Source organism: Rhea pennata, chromosome 4, assembly GCF_028389875.1.
Source record: "Rhea pennata isolate bPtePen1 chromosome 4, bPtePen1.pri, whole genome shotgun sequence".
Classification (NCBI taxonomy): Eukaryota; Metazoa; Chordata; class Aves; order Rheiformes; family Rheidae; genus Rhea; species Rhea pennata.
The window spans coordinates 18,553,043-18,580,737 of NC_084666.1; the positions used below are offsets into that span (position 1 = coordinate 18,553,043).

The following is a 27,695-nucleotide window of genomic DNA, read 5'->3' on the forward strand; positions in this document are numbered from 1 at the left end:
GGGGAGACAATCACAGCATGTTCTGAATATTAGACTAAATTTACCAGAAGATTTTGCCCAACATTACTTTTTACTTTAAAACATAAGAACTTAGCCACAAAATAATATAGTGGAATGTATTCCTTTCTGCCTCGGAGTCTTCTCCTTTCCCCTCTCCATCCTATCCTCTCTAAAAATGCAAAGTATCTCTGAGCTTTTCTCAATGCTCCTCTTCACAGAATCATAGAATCAGTAAGGTTGGAAGGGACCTCTGGAGATCATCTAGTCCAACCTCCCTGCTCAGCAGGGTCACCTAGAGCACGTTAGACAGGGTTGCATCCAGGCGGGCCTTGAAGATCTCCAGCGAAGGAGACTCCACAGCCTCTCTGGGCAACCTGGTCCAGTGCTCTGTTACTGCTGCTGAGAATATAAGGAAGTCAGGAGTCATGAACTGAAAGAAATAATGTTATGTTTGTTTTAATTACATGTAATAAATCCAAAACAGACGTTTTATCTGAAGATATTAGTAGATTAATATCTGAAGATATTATTAAATGAATTGTTTAGGGGCAAAATTATGCTGCATTTTAGAAATAATTTTTGGAAAGATTCCTGTCTATATGAAAAATGCAACTGAATATACTTGCTAGAAAGACAGAAGATGGCTTTTTCACAATTATAATGACCATGAATGTAGAAGACAGATCGCAACAGGTTTGCTGTGCAAGCTTGCTGAATCTTTATAAAACTACACAGAAAAGAAAAAGCTTATTATCAGTTACACCACACTCCTGTAAAAACTATATGTGCTTAGGATAGAAAGCAACTCAAAATGAAATGCTGAAAACAATAAATATAACAGTTGCACTAAAGGAAGATAGAAGAAAATTAGCAATTAAAAATAAAGTGATTGTTTGGCAACAGAGGAGGACTGAAATGTGCAATCCCACAATTGCATTTCAGTGTCTGTAATGGATAATTATATGTTAGGCTCCAATGTGAACGATATTTGTTTGAAGCAATTTTTGTATCATGCATTACATGTCACTTGCAAAGCATACCCGTAAAACAAATACTCCTTTTTGTATAAACACTGGACAGTCAATTCGGCATAGATACAATAGAAATAAATTATTGCTGCACACAGTGGATCTATTACAAGATTTACTGCAAAAAAAATCAGATTTTTTTATGAAATAATATGAATACTTTCTATAAAGCTGTATGAAGTTTATACAACAACCACAAGTACTGAGATTTTAATTGGAATAGTGTATTTTGGAGTCAGACTAGCAACTCAAGAGTTAGGCTATAACTAGCTTCCACTTAAGAAAAGGCTGCCAAAAGTTATTTTTAGTACACATTCCTTCTTCCTGAAAACGAGCTGCCAGCAATAGACCACCAGGGGAGACTGTTTTGTTTGACAGAAAGGCTGCTTAGAAGGTATGAAATTTTAGGAGAAGTACTGTTTTTATTCTTTACGGATGGTAATACATCAGAGCTTTCTGGGTATTAGCTGATTCTAAGACCACCGTATCCCACTGGCATTCTTCCTACGATCTTCAGTTGTGTTCTGTTCATCCGTCCTTAATGCAAAGTTACGTTTCTGAGCACCTTTGAAGAAACTGGCCAATTAACTAAAAGCTTGTAATCACACAGAGGCATAAAAAAAGAAGTTTTCCGAAGAGCATGTTTACATTCATCTCCCTCAGAGGCTCCAGATCCTGTTTTGGCATGTAACCATTTGCTGGCAAGTAACTACATACGAATTAGCTGATACAAATTCCTTAGGTGACAAAACTCCCCGTATTTACTTGTGTGCCATAAAGAAAATGCTTCCTATCATAAATAAGACTATTGCCTCTATATTAATCCATAATCCAAATGATCTACTGTCCTCCAAAAAGTTAACATCAGAAGTGTGCAAGGGAGCAGGCAGTCATAAATCACTCTTAGATTCTGTCATGGGGAATAATTCAGAGCATTTCCAGCAAAAATTAAGGCCTTAGTGACTAATACTGGAAACAAAACACACAACAGTTGCTGTTATAGAATGCCGCTCAAGCCTGTATCTAAAGAAGGCAATGCAGAGAGAAAGAGCAAAGATGCTTGCTAGGGCAGCATGTGGTGAGGGCTGCTGCTGGAAGGCAGAGGGCATTTGCGAGATGTTCTGGAAAGCGCAGACCGCTTGGCACAGGCTGACTCTTCGGCGTGCTCAGTCTGCGCTTTGGCTTGCCGCACCAGCGGCCTTGCTTGCCCTGTGTTATCCCTACTGCTCTTTTGCACAGAGAGAGAACTGGGCTCAGTTTTTTAAGCAGTTATATGCAAGGCTGGTGACAGGGATTATCTCTAGAATAATGCTTAGCTTCTGAAAAAGAGACTACACAGGACATTTTTGAAAGAACTTTGAAACAAGTAGCTACAACAGCTCAGAACAGGAAAGATTACGAACTTCCTATGCTGAAGCCTTTTCACAGAAGACGAGCCTGAGAAACTAGAAGGCCAAATCTGAGTTTTACTGAAGCATCAGTAAAAAAGGTGCTAGAACAACAGACTGAAAGAGCAGTAGCAAGTTGCCAGGACTAAACAATATCGTCCTATAGTTCTATGGGAAGTCCAGTACAATATTACCAAACCTATGCCATCTATAATATGTTTCTTATGCCAGAGAAATGGATGGCGGAAAACATAACACAATATTTATGATGAGCCTGAAAAACTGATGAATCCAGTACACAACATTTCTCTAATCTTGGTATGTCACTGTCAGAGGCAGAACCCAAGCTTAGATGATTCTTTGGACTGACCAAAAATTTATTCATCCTGAATATACTTGTTTTGCTCCTGAAAAGCCCAGTGGAGTTCGCAGTCTCTCTTTCTTAATACTTGCTTGGGGTAGTTGGAAAATGATGCATTTCCAGACAACTCTGAGAATCTTTCTATGAAAGGGAACTGGTTCTGCTTATGCTTTCCCTTTGCTCATTTGTATTCTATACACTTTTGTTTCCTGATGATGAAAAGTAGGCTATATTCTTATCATTAAGTAATTATTTTATGCCTAAAATAAATGCTATAGATAAACACGAGAAAGAAAAGAAAAGGGCATTACTGCTTTTAGAAGTCTAGTGCTCGTGTTCATGTGAATATAGCTGTGAAAGTTTTAAACCAACAGAGATCATCTCAGAACAAAACTAATTAAACCCTGTATTAGAAAACAATCACAGTTTGAATCATATCTGATGTTGCAACGGGCTGTAACCATTGTGGGTTGGATTGGGTCAGAAGCATATGCAAAACCATAAGTCAGGTTATTGAAGTGCTATTTAAGGTGGGTAGCCAGTGAAGATATGATGTCAGATACAGGTCATCAAGATTTATATTGTAACAGAGAAAAACACAGGGAAACCCTCAGTGCTCACAGATCTAAACAAAACTACTGTAAATTACAGTAGATTAACTGTAAATGAAGCTCAGTACAGAAGAGACTGGATTTTATAAAGCGTATTTCAGCACTAGTTTACTAAGTTACAACACTAAGCGGTAAGTACATCAAGCCACTATAACAAATATAACTGTTTTGGATGAAGATAGTCCCAAATGCATTACGGATGCCATCACATATATTGTTAATGTCTCTGCCACATCAAGATGACAGCCATAGGCTAATGAATTAGTTTTAGACACTAATTTAGCAATCTTTGTGTCCCCTCGATTTATTAGCTTGTTACTCTTTGGAAGTTTTCTAGTTGATGAACCTCTCAGTAGCATCTTCATATGCTTGAGGAACAAAAGCTTTTTACCTGGTTGCTTGTAATAAATATGACATTTGACACATGTTCCTGATGAAGTCTATATTGCACATGCTAGTAAGGCTATATTTCGTGGAGATCTTTTTTTCTGAACTAAACAAGCAAATAATTACATTTATTTAACACCATAAAACAATATACTGTTGAAAATATTTTCAGATAGAAAAGAGCACTGAAGCCCCTCTGGTGAACAACTGCAAAAGTGCATTTCAGAAATCTTCCTTTTACTGCTAAACAACGTTCCTTTCTCTCTCAAGCGATTGTCAAGACACAAATTCATTCTACGGGTAGCTCCTATCATTGTCGCACTAAATCCCCGAGACGTAAGCCAGCAAGAGGATGCAGGGTGGGAATTCCTTAAGAAAACATTTTCAGTGGAACTGCCTTGCCAAGATCTCCTCTGTATCCACAAACATCTCCAGTTCCATACTGTTTGGTGAAGGTATGTCTGGAAATTGAGATGGTTTCTGAGGGATGTCAAGAATCTTTAGGGACATTATGTTGCCTGGAGTGTGCTAGGATCACCTCTTGTGCCTCTCCCACACCAGGTCCCAACACAGTCTCCTGTTCAATGTGAAAATCTTTCAAAAATGATTTAAAATTCTTGGGTCTGTGGTTAGGTTTAGCTCAGCTGGTTAGAGCGTGGTGCTAATAATGCCAAGGTCACGGTTCAATCCCTGTACGGGCCACTTGCTTGGGGGTTGGACTAGATGATCTGCAGAGGTCCCTTCCAACCTTACCAATTCTATGATTGTAACTGAGAAAAGGCTTTTGCCTTTTCATAGCCTTAATCTCCAGAAAGTTAAAGAGTCAGAGAGTAATCTAGGGAGTTTTGCTTTTTTACCTCTTCTGAGCTTTTTTTTGCCTTTCACCAAGCAACTGTTAAGGTAAAGATGTAATGCTACCCTTCTCTGAGTCATACCTCCATGACATTGGTGAAGACTCTTGGAGCCACATGATAAGACTACTAGTAAAGGATCTGGTCCATTATAAAACAAAGATATTTCCTACACTTTATCGAAATACAATACATACATATATATTTATACATACTGACTGTACATAGTAAAAGAAGTTCAGAAATTAAAGCCAACTCTTTCCTGAAGCAATAGAATTATCACAGAGAGCATTATCATCTCAGTCTTGAATTTCAGAATTCCTCTGAATTCCAGATCTTCCTCACATCCAAGATGGATCCTTTTTGCCACTTGAAAATATCATTTGTAAGAGTCCTTTCTGCTGAGGCAAGAGTGAATGGATTTTTTAATTCCTAGAACTGAAGATTAACTAATTCTCACTTATGGAATCCTTTCTGAAGAGAGACAGAAAAAGTGGTGGAACAGACAAAAAAAAAAAAAAAAAAAAAAAAAAAGCGCAATCATACACATCCAGGGACATATATGTCTCTTTTTCAAGAGTATGGTACTTTTGCCACCCTTATGTACAGAGACATGAAGGCCAGTTGCAAAAAGCTGGGAGTGTGTCTGACCTTCCCTTTCGGGCCTACCTTCAATTTCCCCAAAGGAGGAAAAAAATGTAGGATGATGAATTTTCTACTGTTCCTGACACTAGGGCTTATCTGTAAAGAGATTATCTGTGCAGAGGTTGCAGAAGTGAAGTTCAGAGGGCTCCAACCGATGGATACAACTGCAAATGTATTTTCATTCTAAAATTAAAGAGAAATTTCCATGTGGATATATAGTGGCTTTGGAGTCATTTGGGGTGTTCAAGAGGTCATGAGGATACAGAAAAAAAGGGGAGGGGATTGATCCTCGAGAGAAGTAGACAAGAATGGAAGATGAGACCTTTGTGTTACCACCTTAAGTGGTGTCTTACAGTACAACATTAATGAAGTCCTTCATCAGAGGGGAACAGCCTTCTCCTGAGACAGGGAAATCCTGGCACTTGTACAGATGCTAAAAGGTATTTTGGTCTACTGGAGATTTAACTCTCAACAAGCCAGGGCCTGAAGGGATTCCAAGCAGACTCCTATGTCTGTGGCATTCAGTCACCAGAGAGAGGACCTGCACTATTTCACACACTTCCCTAACCAATATCTTAAAGCAAGATGTCACAGGACTAGAAAAGAAATGTTTTTTCCAAGACAGTGAGGACTTGAGAACAGTGATCTGTCCTTAAGATTGCGGCACTGCAAAACACGGATCAATTCACCCCGGTTGAATTCCGCCATTAACCTGCATCACAGCCATTCATAGCTATGTCCAATCCTCAAAAATATCAAGGAGTTCAAACCAGGTCAGGCTGAACCACTGGCCAGCTCGGAGGGAACTAACCATTCTTGTGACTGATTATTTGAGAAAAGACCTTATACTGAGAAGCTCTATGATGGATGAGTGAGGATGTTTTCTACCTTGTAACTGCATGGTAGGGACTGTGCAAGAAGTCTTAAATTACCTGCCCATTACAGCACACTTCCAAGATACAGGATGGGGGCAAGACTAATCAGCCTCAAACAAGGATAGGCAAGGCAGGGATATTACCTTTTACCCCTGGCATGTCTAAGACCAGTTTTGAATCCCGTGTCCTGTTTGAATATAAATGTTTTAAAAAGTTTATGAAAAATTTAAAAAGCTTTAAAAAGAACCACAATAATTACTTTGAATATGCATAGCACATGGTACAAGGAAGAGCTAAAATAGTTCTACTTATTTAGTTTCTGAAATGAAAAGATTAAGATTAAAAAGCAATCTATAAAGCTTAAAGATATCTGATGCTACACAGTATTTCAAATCTAGCAAAGAATAGGCAAAGATGTAATAGATAAGATCTTGAGTTAAAAAACAAAAAAACTCCAAATCAGAGACACATCTTTAGCACTAAAAGTAATTAAATGCTGGAGCAAAGGAGCTTGTCAAAGGATGTTGTGATGAATGTTTAACCGCCGTTTTCACGGTGAGATTACATTTTAAGTAGAAATATTTTAGGTCTATTAATTCTTGACTCAATCAAAAATTCTAACATCCAGAAATGGATTGGTATTTAAAATAGTCCTGTAATAGATTGGTAAGGAAGCAGAGTTGCAATCAGCAACATTTAAAGTACAGATTTTAGCAGATTAAGACTTTTTTGGAATAATAATTTAAAGGTAACATCTTCTCACTGAATAGGTCAGCATCTGAGTTCATTGACAATTCCTTCCTATTTTAAGGATATTTTTAGCAGAACTACTAGAGCCGTTTGGATTGTGGACAGATGAGCTTGATTTCATTATATTTCAATTGCCAACTTGCTAAACAACAATTTCAGCATCATATTCTGCCTTTAGTTACACCTCTTTATTGCTGAACATGGTTACTCATGTTCTAGTAACCTGACTTGTCTCAACATATCTATCTGGCCTTAAAATTGGCCAGAATCTGAACTCTGAGCTTTGTAATGATGAACAAGAGGTAAAACTGTCTTCAAATGCTAAATAGTTTTCAAACATGGCATTTACATTGACACATTTTGGTAACACAGGACTTTATTTGCAAATTAAGTCTTAAAAGTCTTTAAGTTAATTAACACATCCAGACTGATGCTGCATGCATTATATATAATTAATATATTAAAATAATTTGTGCTCAATCACATATATTAAACACTTAGAAAACTCAGCCTGTGTAAAATTCCTTTTATCACTAGCCTTAAGTCACAAATGAATCAACCCAGACCTCCAACACACCTGTCAGCCATGAGATCTTGCTAGGTGTTCAGTGGCACACATTTTTGAGAGTACATGTTATACATTTGCTATCTTGCAAATATAAATTTAAATCTCAGACTTCAAAGGAGACAGCTCAGATGGCACTTTAATACGTTTTAAATATTTAACATGTATATCCTAAGGCTAAATAAAACTTGACACAGTGTGAAAAAAGCTCCTTTTAATGAAAAAATTGTCATGGGCATTAGTCAGATGATAGATTATTTTCCAGGTGGGTAGACTACACACCCTCCTGTAGTGGCAGAAGATGGCCTTATCCTCCGGGTGACCAGAACTACTGCACACGAGCATTATAGATGAGCTGCATGAATTGGGGCTTTCCAGAACTATCAGACTATCTCTGCAAGCACTACCAGATAAATTTCTGCCTGCTCTTAAAGCACAGCGGTTAAGGGTGGACTGCTACCATTTGAGAAAATTATGCAGGCTGCTTCTTGCTTCTGTCTTTCCTGAAAACTCCTCAGATGTAGGTAGGAACTGGCTGCATATAGATGATCCGTTCTACTGGCAGCAGTTGTTTTTCTTGGTGACCCACAGCCACCCCATCGCTTGATAGATGCACAGTCAAAAAAAATGCTGATTATGACCTTCTGCTACCAGAAAAGCATATCTACCTGTGGACGGTTCTTAGTCTGTATTTGATATACCTGACCAGGTAGCTATTTGCCAAGAAAGCAGGCTAGATAAGCAGCAAATAACATGTGAGCTGCAAGATGAATGTTTGATCTTCTGGAAAGACTTTTTAAAAAGTGTGTGCAGAGGGAGATATGGTTCATTTCTGGACCTCACTGAAGTGAAATGCCATCTTGCTTTATAAACCAGGGTGCTAAAGAAAGCTTTGGATACCATTACTTCAACACTGCTAGCGCCCACAGCAGATATACACACTTACTTGCACAATAATTTATCTTTACCATAAGAGAGGGCATAAGCTTTTATAAGTGGAGATAATAATAGCAATTAACCTTGACATGTGTACTGTGCTAGCTTTGAAATATTTGTAAACCAGGTAATAAGCACATTTTAATATTAAGTGTCTTTATAAGGTATTACTGGAGTCAGACTGTGTTTTCCAAAAAATTGTTAATCTCTCTAATAACAGGATTTTAGTAATACTGCAATATAGGCACAATGTTAACCTATGAGATGAAGTATTCAAAAGTATAGGTATTACTTACAACTACTTATGCAAATCAGATAGTTCAGGTAGAAAAATGGCTTAGGTAAAAGAGGAGTAGTTTCTGCAAGAAGAGGTCTCTTACCTATTATTCAGTTGTGCTAACCCAGAGGGATTGTAAGTATGGATAATCTAAGCCATCCAAAAGGCATCTCATTTTATAAGTGGCCCCAAAAGTGCTCCTACAATCATGAAGTGTGACACATCTGATGTGCTGTAAATAACTCACTGCTTCCTTTCCTCTGAAAGGAATACACCTGAGAAGTGTGGGACCTGGGTCTTCAGAACATTTCCTCCCCGCTCCATGCACACACTATGCACACAGACTCACACCTTTATATTTGGGCAACCCTATCAATGACTTTAAGACCAGATTCTGTAACTTCTCTCTGGACATGTAGAGCTACGACTGCCATTTTAACAGCAATCACAGAGGTCACTGATCACAAAAGCTTGTTTGCCAGATAGAAAAGGCTAATAGGGGGAGCAAAGACCACTGTCAGATGGATTTCATGCAACTTGGTCCTGCCCCTTCCAACAAGCTATTTGTATAAACATTAATTTGTAAGTGACATTCGTCATAACAGAGTAAACCAAATAAGATGTGCTCAAAGTATGGGAAAGGAGTAGATCAATCAAGTGCTCACAAATCTATATCAAACCTCTCTGATATAGGCACAGAACAATGGATACAATAATCTATTTTGATGTACTTACAGCATTTGATAAGTTTTATGCATTACCATAATTTATTTATTTAGCAAATGTACCCACTTTAGAGTGGACAGCAAATTTGCTACATGGTTCATTTCTCTCAGAACTTTCTCTTTTCTTCTTCAGACTTGTGGGTTATTTTGTTGGAGTTTTCTCTATTAGAATTTGATGTTAATAATGAGTGTTAAACTTACAATCATATTTCTGTATAAAAGTACACATTTCATACACAACATATAACAACTTTGATATAACTACTGAGAAATAAGTATCTGATTAATAAACAGATATTCAGCTGTTGTTTTTTTTTCATTATCTCTCACTATCAACAATGAAAAGATAATTGCTGTTGGCCTGCTTTGGATGATCCAAGTTTTTCCTGCTTGAAAAATGGTAATTTGGGGGCTGCTGACCCAGAGAAGAAAGTGTGCCTGGAGAAGCATGTATTTTAATGCTTCTATAGTATTATCAGAAAGTAAAAATAAGTGCTATCAGAAATAAAGACTGGACAACCAAAATTTCATAAATGATTTCTAGAGATACCACTAGAGGAAAATGACTGCAGAAAACAGAAAAACAGAACTGTTTACTAGATTAATTCACCTGCCTCAGCAGATTTAGGCTGGATTTAGGCATTCAGTTTGGCTAAACTGAATTTCTTATTGGATGTTGAACAATTCATCTACTGGGGAACCAGTTACCAGATAAATATGGTAGCTGATAACTAAAAGAATTCTCTTGTAAAAAGAGATAGCTATAACACAAGATCTTCCTTGTAATATTAACAAGATGTGCAACCATTTGTAAACCTGAAGAAATCTGGGCAGAGAATTCAGGAAGAAACCACCAGGCAATATGAAAAATTATAACAAACTACATGACAGAGCTGTCTAGCACATGTTCACTGGTGATACTTAATCTTTTTACATTGATAAAACAACACATAGGGCTAAAACGATTTAGCAAATTTAGCAGACCTAATGAGGCAACTGAAGAAATAAAAAAATTCAAGTAAACCTTACCCCTCAAGCAAGAGCATGAGAAGGTAAAATAACTGGAAATAAATCATTTATATATATATGTGTGTGATTACTGTAACGTTGATTCACATGGTTCTACCTGAACTGGATACAACAGAATGCAGAGGCTGAGATACAGGTCAGAGATTAGTCAAAGTAACTAGCAGAGTGTTTGACTTAATCATAACACAAAGCTCATAATCACAGTACAAGGACCTACCAAAGCTTCGTTAGGGTTTTTGACAGGATTCTATTAACCCACTGAATCAAGGCACAGAACAGAATGATTAATGTAATCTGTGACATTAATCACGGATTCAGCAGTTTGAAATCTCAGAAAATAAAAAATTTCATGAAATAAAAAAGAGAAGAGATACTGAGCTTAACTTTATCTTCTTAAATATCCTTATACTAGAAAGACCTGGAGTCAAAAGTGGATTGGAGTTATCACCTGCCTAAGAGCCAGAGTTGATCATCTCATTGCTTTCTATGTGAGCAGACTGACTGCAGTTCAGAATTCAAAGTGCATCTCTCCTTAAATCTATATCCATATTTCTTTTGGTGTGTCAAAAAGCCTAACTTTCTGAAACTGAGGAATATTTTGAATGAAGGGAAGGGATGGGAAAATTAGACCAAAGAAATGTAATCAAAACAAGAAATTATCTAAAAGCTGCATTAGATGGCCAAAAAACAGCAGCAGAAAGGAAGAGACTGTGAAATAATTACTACTTTCCTTATTGTCTTTGGAAGAAGTCTAGTTCTAGATTCACCCCATCTATCTTCAGACAGCCCAATAATTCTAAGTTTAAAGTATAGCTGACCAGATGGAAAGATCCCCCTCAAAAAAAAATAAAAAAGATCACTTGTGCTCACTTGCTCTCTCTTTTCTTTATTCAAACAATACTACGATTCAGTGAAAACATTATAAATTCATCATAAAGGCAAATGCATGGAAGTCATTTCCCTGTGATATACAGGAGATTGGAACTCATGATCTCATACTTCCTTTTCGCTTCATGAACAAACCTATAAGACTTACTACTCTCTAAGCTTCATTTTCCTGGTATATGCAAAGGAGATAATTCTATGTACTGTTATAAAGCATTTTGAATTCTACAGAAAAAAAAAAAAAGTAGAGGAAGTATTATTAACACTAATATATTTCTAACTGGCATGGATAGATGCAGTTCTTTCTCCTAATCACTGACAAAACTATATGCTTAGAAAATGCTTACCCATCTACTTAGAAGACCATGAAACTAATATATGTTAAAATTTTCTCTTAAAAAAATCTATAACATCAATTTAACTTCTATTACTTTTATAACTAAAAAAATAAAGATTTATTATGTGGCTATTTCAGCCTAAAGTACTGAAAAGTAATAGTCTTAAAACTTGGTATGAATTGTGCATGTTTCAGTTTCTACCACTCACATTTACTGACAGCTAAACTACAGGTTAAAAGTAAAAAAAAAAAAAAAGTCAATAAATGTATCCAGAGGGCATCTGTATATTTTCATTAAAAAGAAATTCAACTTTGTGGAGAAAAAGTAAAAGTAAAGTCATTTATGCGCAAAACGATAGGCAAACACTATGCTGTATATAATCTTCTTTTTCCAAACACTATGCTGTATATAATCTTCTTTTTCTTGTGGTGGCTTTTCACAGTAGCAATGTAGCACCTACTTTTTAAAAGTAAAAGTAAATAAATTAAATACATACAAAATATAAATTCTATCTTGAGCAGTCAGTAGGATGTAAGGGAAACAAATGGTAGAAATTGACTCCTTGAGGGAGAAGTTATTCTCATACTTCTATAATCACAAAGAAATAAAACTGAGCAATAAGATTCTCTTATTCTTCCATTGCAGAGGCAACGTTCACTAATTCAAGGTCTCATCCCAAGTGAGATAACTCTTAATCAAACTGCAATAGGAATCAGGCCCTTGTGTTCACACTGGAAATAGACCACCACTATTCGAGATTCCTGTGATAAGCAGCCTGCTTGTCTGAGTGTTGTTATTATTTTTTTTTTTTTTAAAAAAAAGCAAAGTTTAATTATAAACCTGTAAGTTTGCAAGACGTATTGTATTGGTAATTCGGAGGGCAGTGCTCTTCACCCACTGCTTATGACATGGGAATCGGGGTAGAAGAATTCCATACCATTCCCAACCCTCTGTCGCTTCTGAGCGGCCAGGCTCAGCGTGGGACGGCAGAACCATTTACCTCTCCGACATCCTCGCTTCACTTGCGGTTACTGTGTTTGCCTCCTTTTGATCTCTATGGATGCAAAGCACTAGAGAAGCACACTGTCATCAGGAATGACAATTAGTTTGAGAAAAGAAGCTCTTCAGCAGACACTGAGCTGAGGCCAGGAGAAGGTTTTTCAGCAACAAAGGCAGAGCTTTCCCGAGATGCTTCCCACCACACAGCTTAAAGCAAGGATCCAAGGGCTGACAGCATCTACTGCAAACTCTCTTGGCTAGCAAACTTCTTTCTTTATTTACCTGTTTCTATCTGAATGCAGGACCTGAGGTTTCTGGTACGAAAATAAATAAATAAATAAATAAATAAATAAAAATAAAAACAGGGAAGAGAGCTTTCCTTTTATTCATCCTGTCCTGGTCTGCTGGCCAGTCATGCAGCACGCACATGTTGGTCAGCCGCTCACATGCATAGCCTGAATTCAACTACAGCACGTCTCTGTCTACAAGTGACTTACTAGCACTGTGTTTGCAGCAGAAACATTTAGTCGAGGAAAACTTCACTGGAGTTCTCCATTTAAATTTCTATCTACCGCTCACTCAAGTAGTTGTTTCAACAGCTGTTTTAATTCAATTTATCTTGTTAAATATGAAGACATAATTGAACAAATTATTTCTAAGGAATGCCCAAAATTGCCCATATTACATTCTCTATCATCTTTCTTCTTTTGCACACTTTCAACTATATCTAAACATTTCACGTATCAACCTATGATTGCTTTTGTACTTCATAATTCTGCACATAACTCTTTTTGACATCAAGGAGAAAGAGTGTATCACATTGATCCTAAGAAAGGCAGAATGGTAGAAAAGCCCTGTGTTTACTACATGCTGTTTTTGGTATGAACTACTGGTGATTGCAAAGCCTCCAAAATGAGTATTTGTCTGTTTCCGTCCGCGGACATCACGGTGAAGAAGGGCTTCACTGTGGAAGTGCTGAAATTCCCAGCTGATCATAGCTTGGATGACAAAACAACTTCAGTGGCTGCTAATGTCAGAGCAGCCACAAGTGACTAAACTGTCATTTCCAGGTACGTACAGTCCTTGCTAAAAGGAGCACCAGGACATCTGCACTCACCTTGAACAACTCCCTATGCACCCATGGTTTTGTTCTGCTTTCTAGCTGACAAACCGGAACTTGTCAATAACCAGGATCATTAAAATGGGATAAGAAGTTTGCCAGGTAACATCAATCAAGTGATTCAGTAATTATGTCAATTGTTATAATTTTAGCTGTAAAGTTCCATATAAACTACCACCCCCACTCTCCAGGCAATTAAAGAAGCTGTTTTAGACACCATTCTTGATACTATCATATCAGATAGATAGGAGTAATACAGGAACATGGAAGACACATTTCACAGCAATGTGTATGACTACCTCTGTTCCAGTATTCCTGTTCAGCTTCATCAGAGGAATTAATTGCTATGAATATTTTCTATCACTCATACACTTTACTTTTCTTCTCAGAACCATAGCTCTAATGGTGTAGGTTTTAAGGAAAAGTGGGTTACTTTATAATTTATCTGATTACTAAGTAATTTAGCTTTTGAAAAAACATCCACATTTTCCAAGAAACATTAGCCCTTTTAAGGTAAATTGTGTCCTATCTGTTGATGCTTCAGTCATTCTGTCGCTAACCATTTACCCTGAATAACTGCAGTCAAGGGAAGATATTCACATTCAAACTTCTCCCATATGTTGATCAAGTTCATATCATATTTACATATGAAGATCACAATCCTTTCAAATGACTACTAAAAGTACAATAAACCATATAAACTGATATCCTGAATATAGTATAATCATAAGATGCTAACATGCTACATATTTTATTTCCTCAGTTCTTGTATCTAGTTTTAACTGTGAAAAACTCTTGTAAAAACTTACCATACAAAAAGAAATATAATTAATTTTAAATCTATTTGTATGTAAGTGTCAATATATTTGCCCCATCAGGAAATGTCTTACATATAAGATACTACAATACTAAAATTTTAAAAAGTAAAGTTTGTTTAGGAGACTAACCTAATTTACAAAAGGTTAAATATTCAACCTGGAGACAAAATCTCTTCAATCCACGACCCACAAAACTGTTTTGTTACATATCACTTTAGGAGCTGCCATACAATATTAAAAATATCTATTTGAAAATGCTGCTTCTATAACAACAACAGAACCACTCAGCAGTTGGAAGCAACTGGGCAAAACCACAGAAAGCACACTGTTACCTGAGTGGATGCAATACATTGGAAAATAACATTTAACCTAGAGATAAAGTCTTTGCAATCCACAACCTACGAAAGTGTAGAAAACTATTCTGCTACTTATCACTTCAGGAGCTGTCATACAATATTAAAAACATCTACTTGAAAATGCTTCTTCTATAACAACAATAGAATCACTCAGCAGTTGGCGGCAACTGGACAAAACCACAGAAAGCATATTGTCACCTAGTTCAGTACATCGAAAAGGTAAAATAAGCAAGAATATCCAATTTTATTCAGTTGATGCTTTATTATTTTCACATATACAATGTCCCTGCATGTTGTGATTATACACAATTTGTATTAAAGAAAGTAGACTATTACTCACACTTGTAATAGTTACTAAGACACTAAAATGAGGAAAGTGAGATTTTGTTATTGAGTTAATGAGATTTGCACCTGATTCTTTCGAATTGTGAACTAGTTCACGAAGTTCAGAATCATGATAACGCAGGGTGGGAAGGAAGACAGCTTCGAACTTTTGGTATCAAGACAGGGGCTAATTCTGAAGGCTAGATCTCTCCATAAATTTCAATATAAGTTAGAGAGTTCAGATTTAGGATCCTGCTTTGGGTCCACTGTACTATAGATTATTACTCAGTCTGTGGGTTGTTTTCAGATAAATGTAGGTTGTATTTTATATGCCATATACTGTAAAATCATTGGTTAGTACGAAACACACATATGCAGGGACATATGACTCCTAGGGACAAAAAAAAAATGAAAAGAGATATCACCTAACCAAAACCAGACAACTGCAAACAACCTTACAATAAATGACATTTTTCAGAAAACTCCCATAAACATCTTTACTGATTTATGGAAAAGTAGTTTGAGTACACTTGTAAAATTAATTTTTTCTTAACATTCTACTTAAAAGTTTCTGTAATATTTGCACAATTTTGTGGTGCATTTATTTTTGATTTTACATGGGTATAATTGAGTAGACTGGATACTTATAAAAATGAATAACAAAGAATATTTTTTTCATTGCACTAGTGAAAGTTTATACATTTTTCTTGTATTGCGATTAATTCAGATCTTTAATCCTCAAGTTTATGAAGTACATGAGTAACAAACCTGCACTGCTCCTAAACTACAGGGAAGTAAATTCATAAGCACGTGCTATCTAAACCCTGTTTTCATACATCATGGTTTGTATCTACTGTTTGATTTCCACATCACATGCCTTTCAGCATCCGTACCACTCAAACACCACAGAGGAATGACTGGGGCACAGTCATCTTCCTGCGGCTTCACTTAGCTGGCGTGCTGGAGAGCTGTACTACATGACGCAAGATGTAACTTTGCAGAGTGCACGCACACGCAGACCGACAGTTTTGTGGCAGACAAAAGCAGACAAAATAGGCAACTGCACAATTGACTTATTTCTTACAGAAATCTGACCACCACTTACAAGCAGCTCCCCTATATTTCTAATTTGCTTTGCAGAATCACTTTTTCCAGCCACATACACATATATAAAGCAAGTACTGAATTTTACTATGAAATCCAACTGGATGCGAGAATCAGACTCAACAGAACATACAGAAACATGCTAACCAACCTAAAAAGTAAATATTCTTTTTTTCAGACTCTGCAACATCTAATGCTGTTGATAACTTTTATCACAACAATTCTGGAGTCAATTGACATTTCTCTTTACTATTTAATAAAAAAAAAGGAAAAAGAAAAGCAGAAATTAACACATTCAAAAAGGAAGCTCTCTGGTGTCTTTCAAACAATATAATGCACTCTGTAGTAGATAAACCAACCCATGCTTTATAAAAATGCATTTGCTAACACATTTTTCTCAGAGCCAGCAGGGTTTTCAGAAGCTATAATTAATACTAGTAAGTATTTTTCACACATTTCAAAACACAGCCACACAGAGAGAGAAACAGTTCTGAGTGAACTTCCTTATTCAAAATCACTTTTACAAAAAGGACTGCATTTCTTGAAAGGGTTATGTAAAGCAGGATTTCTTTAATTCTTTCCATAAGGGCAAATTTTGCTTAGATTCTTACTTGTTAACACATGACACTACAATCTCTCTGTCAATAAAGTTTCCCATTTCATAGGTATAAGTACATACACTGTGCTCAAAGGCTAGCTTACAAGAATATATGAGAATACAGTATTTCTTTAATATTTGAGAAACAGAGACTATGTCAGTCTGGAACCTGAACACACCGAACATCAGTATGTTATCACCCATGTTGCAATCAGTTTTGTTTTGTTTTGTTTTTTTTTTTTTTTAATACTCTACTCATAAGGTAAGAATAACAGTGCTTCCAGAAATCAGGTAAAAATAGTATGCCACTAGCTTTAACTAATAAAAAAAGCATGTAAAATACAGCTTATTTCCAATTTTACTGTGTTGTACACAAATTATACTGCTAAGAAGAAAGAGGGTTTGTCTAAGATAAACAAAGCATCAAACACGAAAACTTGCCCTTGATTGTCCTAAGTGAACATTAAAGTTGGTTATTTTGAATCTGAGCATTGTAGTTATTTTTCCCCAAGCACATCTAAAAATTTTAACTGTAAATTAGATATTCAACAGGTTTTTGAATACTATAAGATATGTATATACACACAGATAGATATTTTAACAATTCCAGCCCAGATGAACAGTTCTTATGACTAGGTTATAAGACAGTTTTATGGCAAAATAATCATATTTGCATGTTAACATTCTGCAGTCTGGTTTGGCACCTACTGCTTCAGATTTACAGATGTAAAACAGGAACAACATATGCAGATTTTAAGGAATTTTTCTCGGTTTAACCTCTAAGTTTACACTTGTGAAGAAAACATTTCAACGGCTCTGATATTTTTCCTGCGAAAGAAAATCATCACAACTTCAACACTAACAACGAGCAGCTACGGACGTGCACACCGGCGTCCAGGTGACTCTGGTAGGGTCTTACCTCTAGTTTACCGGGCCCCTTGCACCACTGCAGGAGAACTGAAAAAAAAACCAGCCGGCACTAGCAAGCACGCTCCCTTACCTTCCAAACCTGCTTCAATCAGCCCAAACTGTTCCAGCACTTTAACGAAAAGCACAATCACGATCAAAACTGCGATCATTTCAAGCCCTTCCAAGTTCATGATGAGTTAGGTCATGGTCTGACCACAGCCGCTGAGGAAAGCGCTCTCCCGCCGGGCTTTCTTCGCAGAGCCATTAAACTACGCGGGGCGGCAGCCGCGGGGCGAGCGGCGCGCCGGGGGCAGAGCGGGCGAGCCGGCGCGCCCCGGCTCCGCCGGCGGAGGCCAGACGCGCAGGAGGAGCGGCGGGCGCGGGGCGCGGGCGCGGGGCGCGGGCGCGGGGCGCGGGGCGCGGGCGCGGGGCGCGGGCGCGGGCAGCGCGTCCCGGCGGAGCGGCGCCAGCGGCCGCGCAACATCTGGGCGCTGGCGGCGCGGGGACGGCGGCGCGGCGGTGGGAGCCCGTTGCCACGGAAACGCGAGCGCCCGGGGACCCGGAGTCGCGCCGGACACCGAGGCACCGCTCCGGCCTCGCGGCAGGCTCGGGGGGCGGCTCGCGGCTCCCCCGCGGGGGCCTCGGGGTCCGCGCAAAGCCGCCAGCAGCGCGGGCGTGCGGACAGCCGGGGCGGGACGGCCCCCCCGGCCCGCTGCTCTGGGGGCTTCCGTGCGCCGCAGGGGAGGATTCGCTGCGGTGTCGCCTCTCAACTTTTCCGCCAGTTTCTCATCGTAAAAAACCCTGCCTGGATATTATAAGATACACTCTGTTGCCTTTTGCAAGTGATACACAGCATTTTATGCAGTGCAATGTATCAAGACTCATCCTTATAATTAAAGAAGACCCCACAAAATATGAACCTCTTTAATTCTGCTATCTCATATTGCTTTAAGGTTTATTAAGTATTCCGGCTCCCCTGAGAGACAAAAATTAGAAAGGACCAGTTGAGAGGAGGAGAGAAAAACAAGCACTCTCCTTACTTGTGCTCATCTCTCACATCAGTAGTTTTTGCTAAACAATTTTTTTTCCACGTGGTTAGCAGCAAAATAACACATACACGACCACAGGACGTAATTTTAGTACCTTCTACCAGTAATGGCCACGGACACATCCCCAAGTTGCAGTGCTAGCTTTGTCCCACATAGCATACAATGCTATTCACGATCCAGGAATTACTATTTAAATCCCTTAATAAATTAATATACAAGAAGGAATTTACATTAGCAAAACAGTGGGCTCAATTACCGCAGAAGTGAGCAGCAATACAACTGCAACAAAGCTAATCCTCTCGGGCAGAATCCTGTCCTCCAGTTACTGTCCGGGGCTGGTTTTTTTTTTTCTTTGCTTAGATACAATTCAAAAAAAAAATCATTACGTTGTGTAAGAGCTGGGGCTCCTTTCTAAGTCCCATTTAAGTCCCACTTATGCTAGAATTACGATGGGTGCTATCATTATTAAAAACAATGGAGAGAAATGGGGAAAGGAGGATTAATTGATAGATTTTTTTTTCCTACTGTAGCTAGGTAAATCCCTACAGCTTAATGTTCGTGTCACTATTCTGTGCTCTTTTGCTGGGGATCTGGCTTCCTGAAGCTGCTTAGACTTTTCTGTCAAAAATCCTATGGTTTAATAATCCATCTTAAAGAATTTTATTTGGCATTTCACCGGCTGTGCTTAGGACACAAGGAAATCCTTTAGTTTGTTTCATTTCTGTAGGCTACTTTCCCCTGGCTATTGCTGCCTTTATTCATTCTCTCTTTATATTCTTTTCCCCTCATTTCCTCACTCCCAACAAGGCTAAACATCTGTCCCCTACAAGCTATCTTATCAATGGCTTTAAGGACAGTAGACTCAGCTTTTCCTGAATGGGGGATTAAAATGAGCTAATTTACCATTATAAGCAATGTAACATCTGCAGTCTCTGCGCCTTTCACCAGAATGATAGTAACAAATTGCAACTGGGTGCATATAACATTGCCACTTGAACTGACACATTCATTTTCATTAATTGATTTCATTAAAATATGTTGGCTGAACTGAAAGCACACTGAATTGAAGAGTAAACACTTGAAAAAAGACCTGATATTTACTACTTGCATGGCAGTAGCACACAGTATTGGTTAGAGTCAGCAGAGCCAGCCCCCGTGGCAGAGTCCCACGTGAGACAGCAAGGCTCCCGCGAAGGGAAGGACACGGCGGGGGTGTCTTGAGGGGCACAAGCAGGGTGCTTCCACAACAAAACCACAACACTGCAAACAGGCCAGGAGGTTTTTGGAAAATTTTAAGAGACAGAGGAATTAGGAAGCTCTTCCTCCTCTCTCTAGCAGAGATGTTCACCTCCATGACTGTGGGGAGAGGAAGAGTCTAGGACTGCGCCTGATGCTGTAAGAGGGAGGTTCAACCAAAGAGCCAAGAGGAACAGAGCAGGAACTGGAGCTGCTGGTGGTGGTGTCTGTGGAGAAGGCAACTGCAGCTGCCCCATGAACCCAGATGCTGCTGCTGGCAGCAGTCACAGCAGCCATCGCTAGATACATGGGGATGCAGGGATCGGTCGTCTGGGACTGGCCTCCTCAACCATGGGCCAAGTGAACAGTTTGTTGTCAGAGGTATAGGTCTAATTCAACTGCGTCTAATGCTGACTCTTTTTCCCAGGTACAACAGAGAAAATGTGGAAGAAAGCAAGCAGGCAGTATTATTCCAATACTACAGATGGTTGCTAAAGTATGATATGAATAATCATTTCCAGGAAAAGCCAGGAGTTTGCTAGAAAACTGTGACTAACCTCAAGTTTCTCAAGCACTGCGAACCAACCATGAAAGTCTCCTTCTCTATTTCTCTCTCATTTTAATATACAAACTCTTCCGTTAAAGAGTCCTTCTGTCATTAGCTCGGTAGATTCTTTAGCAAAACCTGATGAAACTTTGCAAAAGATATTTCTACTGCAGGAAGGCAAAAATAGCAGTTCATGGCTGTTCATCCCAGCCATATCTGCTTAAAAATGGAGTTGACTCCATTGACAGCTCGGGTCACAAACTGCATGACAGAATTATTTCTCCCTCCAACTACGTTGCCAAAAACATTGAAAAGGTTTGCTTATTTTGTCTTTTCCTTCCCTTGAATAAAGAAAGTGATCTTTATCAAACAGTTTTACCAAACTACAGTGGGAAGAATGCAGCAAACATGCTTATTGAACCCTTGTTTTCTCTTCTAACTACCCGAAACTTAAACTTTGTGGCATTGAAAAGATCCAGTCACCTTGGACTGGAAAGTGATGACTGGTTTTATGGATGGAGCCCCCCCAGCAATGCTTAAAATTCTACTTCATGTTTCATCATCTTAGTGCTTTTCTACTAGTGAAGTAGTTTATGAGAGCCTGAATTGCATAGGTCAAAATCAGTTGGATTTGGTTAAAAAGTTTGAATTAATGATCTGAGCTAACCTTGATGACTTTGCATAAAGCAAAAGATGGGACGCACCCAAGTACTGCTACAGACTGGGGGAGGCCAACATTGCCAGGGTGGTTAGTAGATCTTAATAACCTCTGGATGCAAAAGAGGACAGCTAGCTACAGCAACAAAAAGCCAAAATCAATAGCAGTAGTAGGGTGTCCCATATCTTACATAAAGCCTGAGAACAGCATCATCAAATCAGTGAGGCAAAAGCAACACAAAGATACAACCTTTTCTTTGTAATTTCAATCCTTGAATTTAATCCTCTTTCTTAGTAAATGGTTTAGTAAATCCAAAGAATGGACATAAACTACTGTGATGCATTCAGTCATTATAAATGTTAAATCTTATAATGGGCTACACCTTGCAACTGTCCTCTAGGCAGTCAGCCAAACTGCCTTGACTTTCATAGGATCTTTCTCAGATTAAGAGCTGGAATGACTGTGGAAATTTGCAATTATAATATCGTTTTTGCACATTTTTAGAAATTTTCTACAAATTTATGTCCAGAACTATGTATTTCACTTTTTTTCAGCTGTCACAGTTTGATAATGCTTATAATGTCCTCTCAAAACAAGGCTACAAGGCCCCATCTGAAAAGCCATACTTCTGATATTTACGGCTAGAGTATGATTACTCCCTATGCATTTCAGCCATATACCCCCAACAAGCAGCGCTAATTTTTTAGGCGACCATGAAGGACGTATTCAACTTAGAGAATCTTCATTCTTGGCAAAGAAGTTGTCATGAAACAGAAATTCTGGCTCTTCACACTTAGCATTGTATATAAATGGTAATGCATGAATCCCGTATTTTTAACAGACCTGACTAAAATATGAGAAAAATGTGTACTACAATATTCATAAGCAGGCTTTTCAAAGATTCAGTGACATAAAACATCTTCATAGGGAACCAAGCAGGATGCAGTCCCAGTGGAAAATTATACCTAAAGCTCTGGATAAGATCATAACACTAATCTTCAAAAGTTTTTGTTTGCTATAAAAAGTCAGAAGTCGCATAAAAACTGTCAGTATTGCAGTTATTCTAAATAGTCTTTTGGATAGTCTTCAGATATTCTGAAAAATTGAATTATATTTCAGTCTATCCCTTTCTACACAGTGAAATTGTAATTTCATGAATCTATTAATGTGTATTTGTAAAAGTTGGTGCAGACATCAGACCACCTGTGACTATGACCATCTGATTCATTAGAAGACAGAAATCAGCCTTTTCTTACCATGTGGAACAGAATCATTTTTACTTTCCATCTTTACTGGAAATCCTTAGACCCCCATTAAAAAGCAAAAATCATTAAAAAGAAGTTCAATGTCATAAAAAATGTCAAATCGCAGTATTTTAAAACTCCCCGTGGACACTGAAGTTGAAAATGCTTGACTGTTGTAATTCTGCTGTTGAAGCTCAACTTTTCTCATGATTTGTTTATGCTACCTATTATTAGCAAGTTTTTTCCCCTAAGAAATCTAATGATTTTTCAAGTGTTTGCACTTGAGGGAGCAGATCGATCATGTTCTAAACTACAGGGAAAAAATCCTGTCGCACAGAGTTTCAAGAGAGTTATTAACTATCATTTGTAAAACTCCTGTATGTCTTTAGCAACAAAGAGCTAATGCAGCGAGCTTTTATTTCACATTTTGAAGCAGTTAGTGTGTGTCAGGGGATGGTGTTTTGTAACATTTGCTTTGATTCTCCCCTCCGCTCAATGCCCGCCCCGGCGGTGCGATGCCGTGGGTGGCCCGAGCCCCCCCAGCGGGCTGCATTACCTACAGGCCTTCCGCAGGCTGCTTAGGATCCTGTCACATAACTGAAATTTTAATTTAGACTTTCATGGCTTTGTCTCTTAACTCTTGTGCTGTCCTGGACTCTTTTCTGTCCTGGACAAGTGCTATTTTGCTCCTCTTCTTATCCACTCAGAATAGTGCTGCAAAGATCCTCGTTCTGGCTTGTCACTCCGACTGTCTCAGCCCTCCCTCCACATTTCTTTAATGGATCCACTTCATCACATACAAAACATTTGCCATCACCTTCAAGGCCAGTCCGACCTTACTCCTGCTATACCTGGACACTACTGACTTTTAGAAAATATTGAACAGTTAACCCCTCAAGCTAGCCTTAGTTATCCATAAATCAAATTTTATTCATAAGAAATGTTGCTGCCTCTAATATGGCCCCTTATGAATGGAAGGACTTCCCTGAATAGTTTGAAACACCACTACTTCTGTTCTCCTTTAAATTGCTCATTTAAATAAGTTATTTTAATTTGTATTATCTTGATTTTTGTAATTCCTGCCAAAACCTCAGAAGTTATAGTGCTGTGATCACCGCAAAACACTCTCCCCGTAACAGTGCTTGTCTGTTCTCCCACCTCTGTTACTTCTATCTGAGGACTCATTTTATTCTTAGATGTTAGACGACTTGGAGCTGTTTCTGTTGAACTTACATAAAGATGTAGAGCTTTGCTTACTGAAGTCCTAAACCATATCGATAGAATCTACAGGGTAAAGCAGTACAAGCAATGGTTTGTAAGAGAAGTGATATTTAGCCTAGTGGGATATGGAAACTGGTCTACTGACCTCATTCTTCACTGTTCTGCAACGGCAGTCGGAGGCTGGCCTGTGCCGACTCCTGCACCCTGTCCAGGGATTATTTGGGAGAGCTAGCATAGGCAAAAGCATTCCAGGAACTTTTCTAATAATTTAAGAGAACAGATGATAGTGTCTCAATGTGTAAGAATGTTTCCTGGCACTGTTTAGTTTACTAGTCTAGACACAGTCTAAGCTTATCAGCTACATTTTAAGTGACTCAGCGTAATAATTTGTGAGCTGACATAAAAGGAGAGTATCTTGAACTTCCAGAAGAGCTACTCTAATTTTGAGCACATACGTTCAAAAGGGTAGCCAGGGTTGCTTTAAAAGTCATAGAACTTGTGGGACTTGCAACCAAGAGGAATCACTATGTATTCACCATTAAAAAAAATTACTAATTAATAATGATTTTAATGACCACAGTTCTATCAATTTTTTTCTAGAGCAGTTCTCCAGATTTACCCAGTCTGAACTTCACCAAGCCTGTCATGCTCCTTTTACCAGAGTGTTGTGGCAGTCCTGAGTCAAAGGCAAAACATGTTAAATAAAGCTTTAGTAAACTAAAATTAGTTTTGAAAAATCATGAAAAAGTAAACAATTTGCAAATTTCTTTTCAAAACTGTGGGAAATTGTATTCTCCCATGGTCTGCTTTTTAAGATATAATGACTCTAATATTTTTTACAATAAATAGAGAGAGGAATATGATACATTTAATTGTTGCTACTCAGCACTGTATCTTTACCCTAAAAGGTATATTTTTTTCTTCATACTTGTTATCTTAAGGTTGTTTACATGGGATGAAGACAACTCAGCAGTAACAGCTTTAATCAAAAACAGCGACAATGAACAAAATAAGTTTCATCAACATAAAGAAAGGTGTTCTGCACATACGCTGTGGGATTTGGTATTCATTGGTGTTCATCACCTTCACAACTATCAAGAACCAGATCACAGAAAGGTAGTGATTTCTGCCCACCCTTATTTTCTCTGGAAGCATTTAGCACTGCATGATTAGAATTATCACTATGTTACTGATAAAGTTTTCATACAGTATGTGCAGTTATTGCATACGTAATACCATGTATCATAAGCTATATAGATATCTCAGCAAAAGGACAGTTTTGCTAGTGAAATTTATTAAAACTACAGCAGGGCTTTCTAAAAACACAGTTATGTCAAACACAGCATTTCAAACCCTGGCCCAAGATTATAATCTCATCAAGAAACTATAATGAGGAATTATAAAAAAATCCCAAACATTATTTAAGTTTGTCTCCATTACATCCTTTTTCTTTTCTTCATGCCAAAACAGGCAGATGTGCAGTTACTGTAATACTAATCATATGAGTGTTTATATTTTTTAACCCAGAGCTATGGACAGAGGTAAGAACTTTATCGCACAATGTCAACATTTGAATGACGTAAACATTTTTGTCCAGATAGTAAAGGGGGAAGACACATTGTTAACAATTAGAAATTCACTCTGCTCTTTGCTGCATTTTTTGCTGCATATTATTTGGGAAGCTGTCAAGCTTCCTGGGGGCTTTAGCTGTGAACATTGTGATAAACATGCTTTATCATAAATATGTTTAGCAAACATATCTATCACCTCAAAATTAAGGACTGACAGAAGAGTTCCTTCAGTTCAGCTGATGCAGCATGTGGATGTGGAAGTTAGCCAGACTTTTTCTGCTAATCCCTTGTTGGTTCATTAGTAACTCACTGCAGACAACAAGTGACTTTTATGCCAATCAACAGCAAAAAGTCACAAGAAAGCCTAGCTCACATGTCTGTGGGAAACAGCTTGAGAAATTGGAAGAAGACAGCATCTTTCTAAGTTCTGTGTATAAAAACACCACTACGCCAAACAAAACAGAAGCAAAGGGCCAGGGAAATGTGAAGCCACTACTGAACCTTGCAGACTTGGGTCACAGCCTGCTGTTGGAGTGTGTTTCTAGTCCAAGTGGGGAGCTCCTACTTTCAGGAACTTGGATTCTTCCCAGAAGTCATTTTCAGAACAAGTAACAGAACAAGAGTGACAAGCTCAAATGTCATTTTTCAGGCACGTTACCCAAAAACGACCAAAGAATATGAAGCAAATAAAGCAAGCTGACAGGTTACTCAGTTCCTAAATCTGTTTACTGTAAGCTACCCAGAGCACTATGAAGGAGCCCAACAAGTTTGTTTTTAACACCTTTCCTGCAGACCTCCACCTTATAAGAGCCCAGTGCATATGAATCCATGATCCTGAGTCAAGCTCACTGCTGGTTCAAAAGTAAAAGCCTTCGTAGTGCTAGGAGTTGTGTTTGGACATGAACATGATGCTACAGAAATTCACTCAAGGGTGCATTAGAGTTTCTGAAGGACCACGGGGGATTGGATCATTTCTCACGTGATGAAAAACCATATTACAAATAACTTACATCAACGATATATCCAATAGTAATGCACACCTCATTGATACTCTGATCTCTATGACATGAGGGTTATTTTAAACCAGCTGATAAGGACGAATGGCCATTTTACATGCACAGCTACGTGTCAGCAGACAGTCCTCTCTATGCCGGGAACCTAGACTAGTTCAGCTGCATTTCTTTATTGAATAGGTTTGAAGCACCTTAGTGCAACAGTCCAGAGAGACACAAAGTACTGACATTTACTATTTAAATGAGTGGAAGATTTCAGCACATAAAGCACTAAAACTTGAAGGCTTTCAACAGCGCTAAATTCAGTAAAGCTAATCTTAAATTAATAGGGAGAAAATACTTCTTATTATCTAAATCTATCTTCTTTTCCTGTCTTAAGCAATATACATGCCTCTATTACTGTTTCTTTATTATTGTACTCTTTGGTATCAGGTGAATAATTCTTTTTTAATAAAATGATCATTTACATGCCCCCAAATTACCATTTTCAATCAGATCATTATTTTTAATTGGTTCTTTAGACCTCATCACTCTATGCCTTTTGAAAGCTGCTTTTATATGAAACTAGATTTGTTGCATAGGAAAGATTAGGTCTTGATGTATACCTTCTCCATCGGGTTCTGCAAGGTGCACACATGTTTCAGTGTGAGCTGGTAACCTCCCAGTTAGCTTGTATATTTTGGGAGCAAAAAGAGACCTAGCAGAGATGCAAAGCACACACAAGACATAAAGATTAGTTTACATGTTGATCTTTTAAAAAAAAAGTGTCAAAAGTTAGTCTTTAAAACGTGTCATAAAAAAGAAATTTTTATGACCTGTCTGTGACCTCTTGCCAGATGACAGGGACTGTAATTTTGTGTAACTCATGCAGCAATACGTAAGAATGATTCTCTGGGAATCACGGATGCATCACTTTCCATTGTGGCAATACAACAATACATATATCTGAAAGGGACACACAAGATTTATTTTGTTTTAAAGTCAGTATCTTATGGAACACCACATATAGTCTTCATGTTTTAAATATATATAAATTAAGAACAAATACAATTTTATTGTACAGAAACCAGTATTGAAAACTAACTCTTATTTCCTTTTGCCCTAAGCATGATATAAATGTTCCTACATTTGTCCAGTTTAGATTTTCTCTAACTCTATGGTAGTGAGCTCCCTATCTTGTAAAAGAAAAATCAATGTTATTACAAATGAAAATGCCTAGAACAATCAGTGAAGTGGATCTAAGACTAAATATGTTCAACATGTCATTCTAATATAAC

General features: G+C 38.1%; 1 protein-coding gene across 2 annotated transcripts in view; it reads right to left on the reverse strand.

Annotated features, from left to right (window-relative positions):
• The window catches only part of KCNIP4 (potassium voltage-gated channel interacting protein 4), a 205,691-nt gene extending 187,535 nt beyond the window's left edge, over nt 1-18,156 (reverse strand). Inside the window, exon 1 of one of the 2 annotated variants that reach the window (XM_062575389.1) lies at nt 17,971-18,156. In XM_062575389.1, the coding sequence (XP_062431373.1) occupies nt 17,971-18,070 (100 nt within the window). In that variant the 5' untranslated portion in view covers nt 18,071-18,156. The remainder of the gene's footprint in view (nt 1-17,970) is intronic. The other variant, XM_062575390.1, reaches the window with a different exon arrangement.
• Between the last annotated feature and the right edge of the window lie 9,539 nt (nt 18,157-27,695).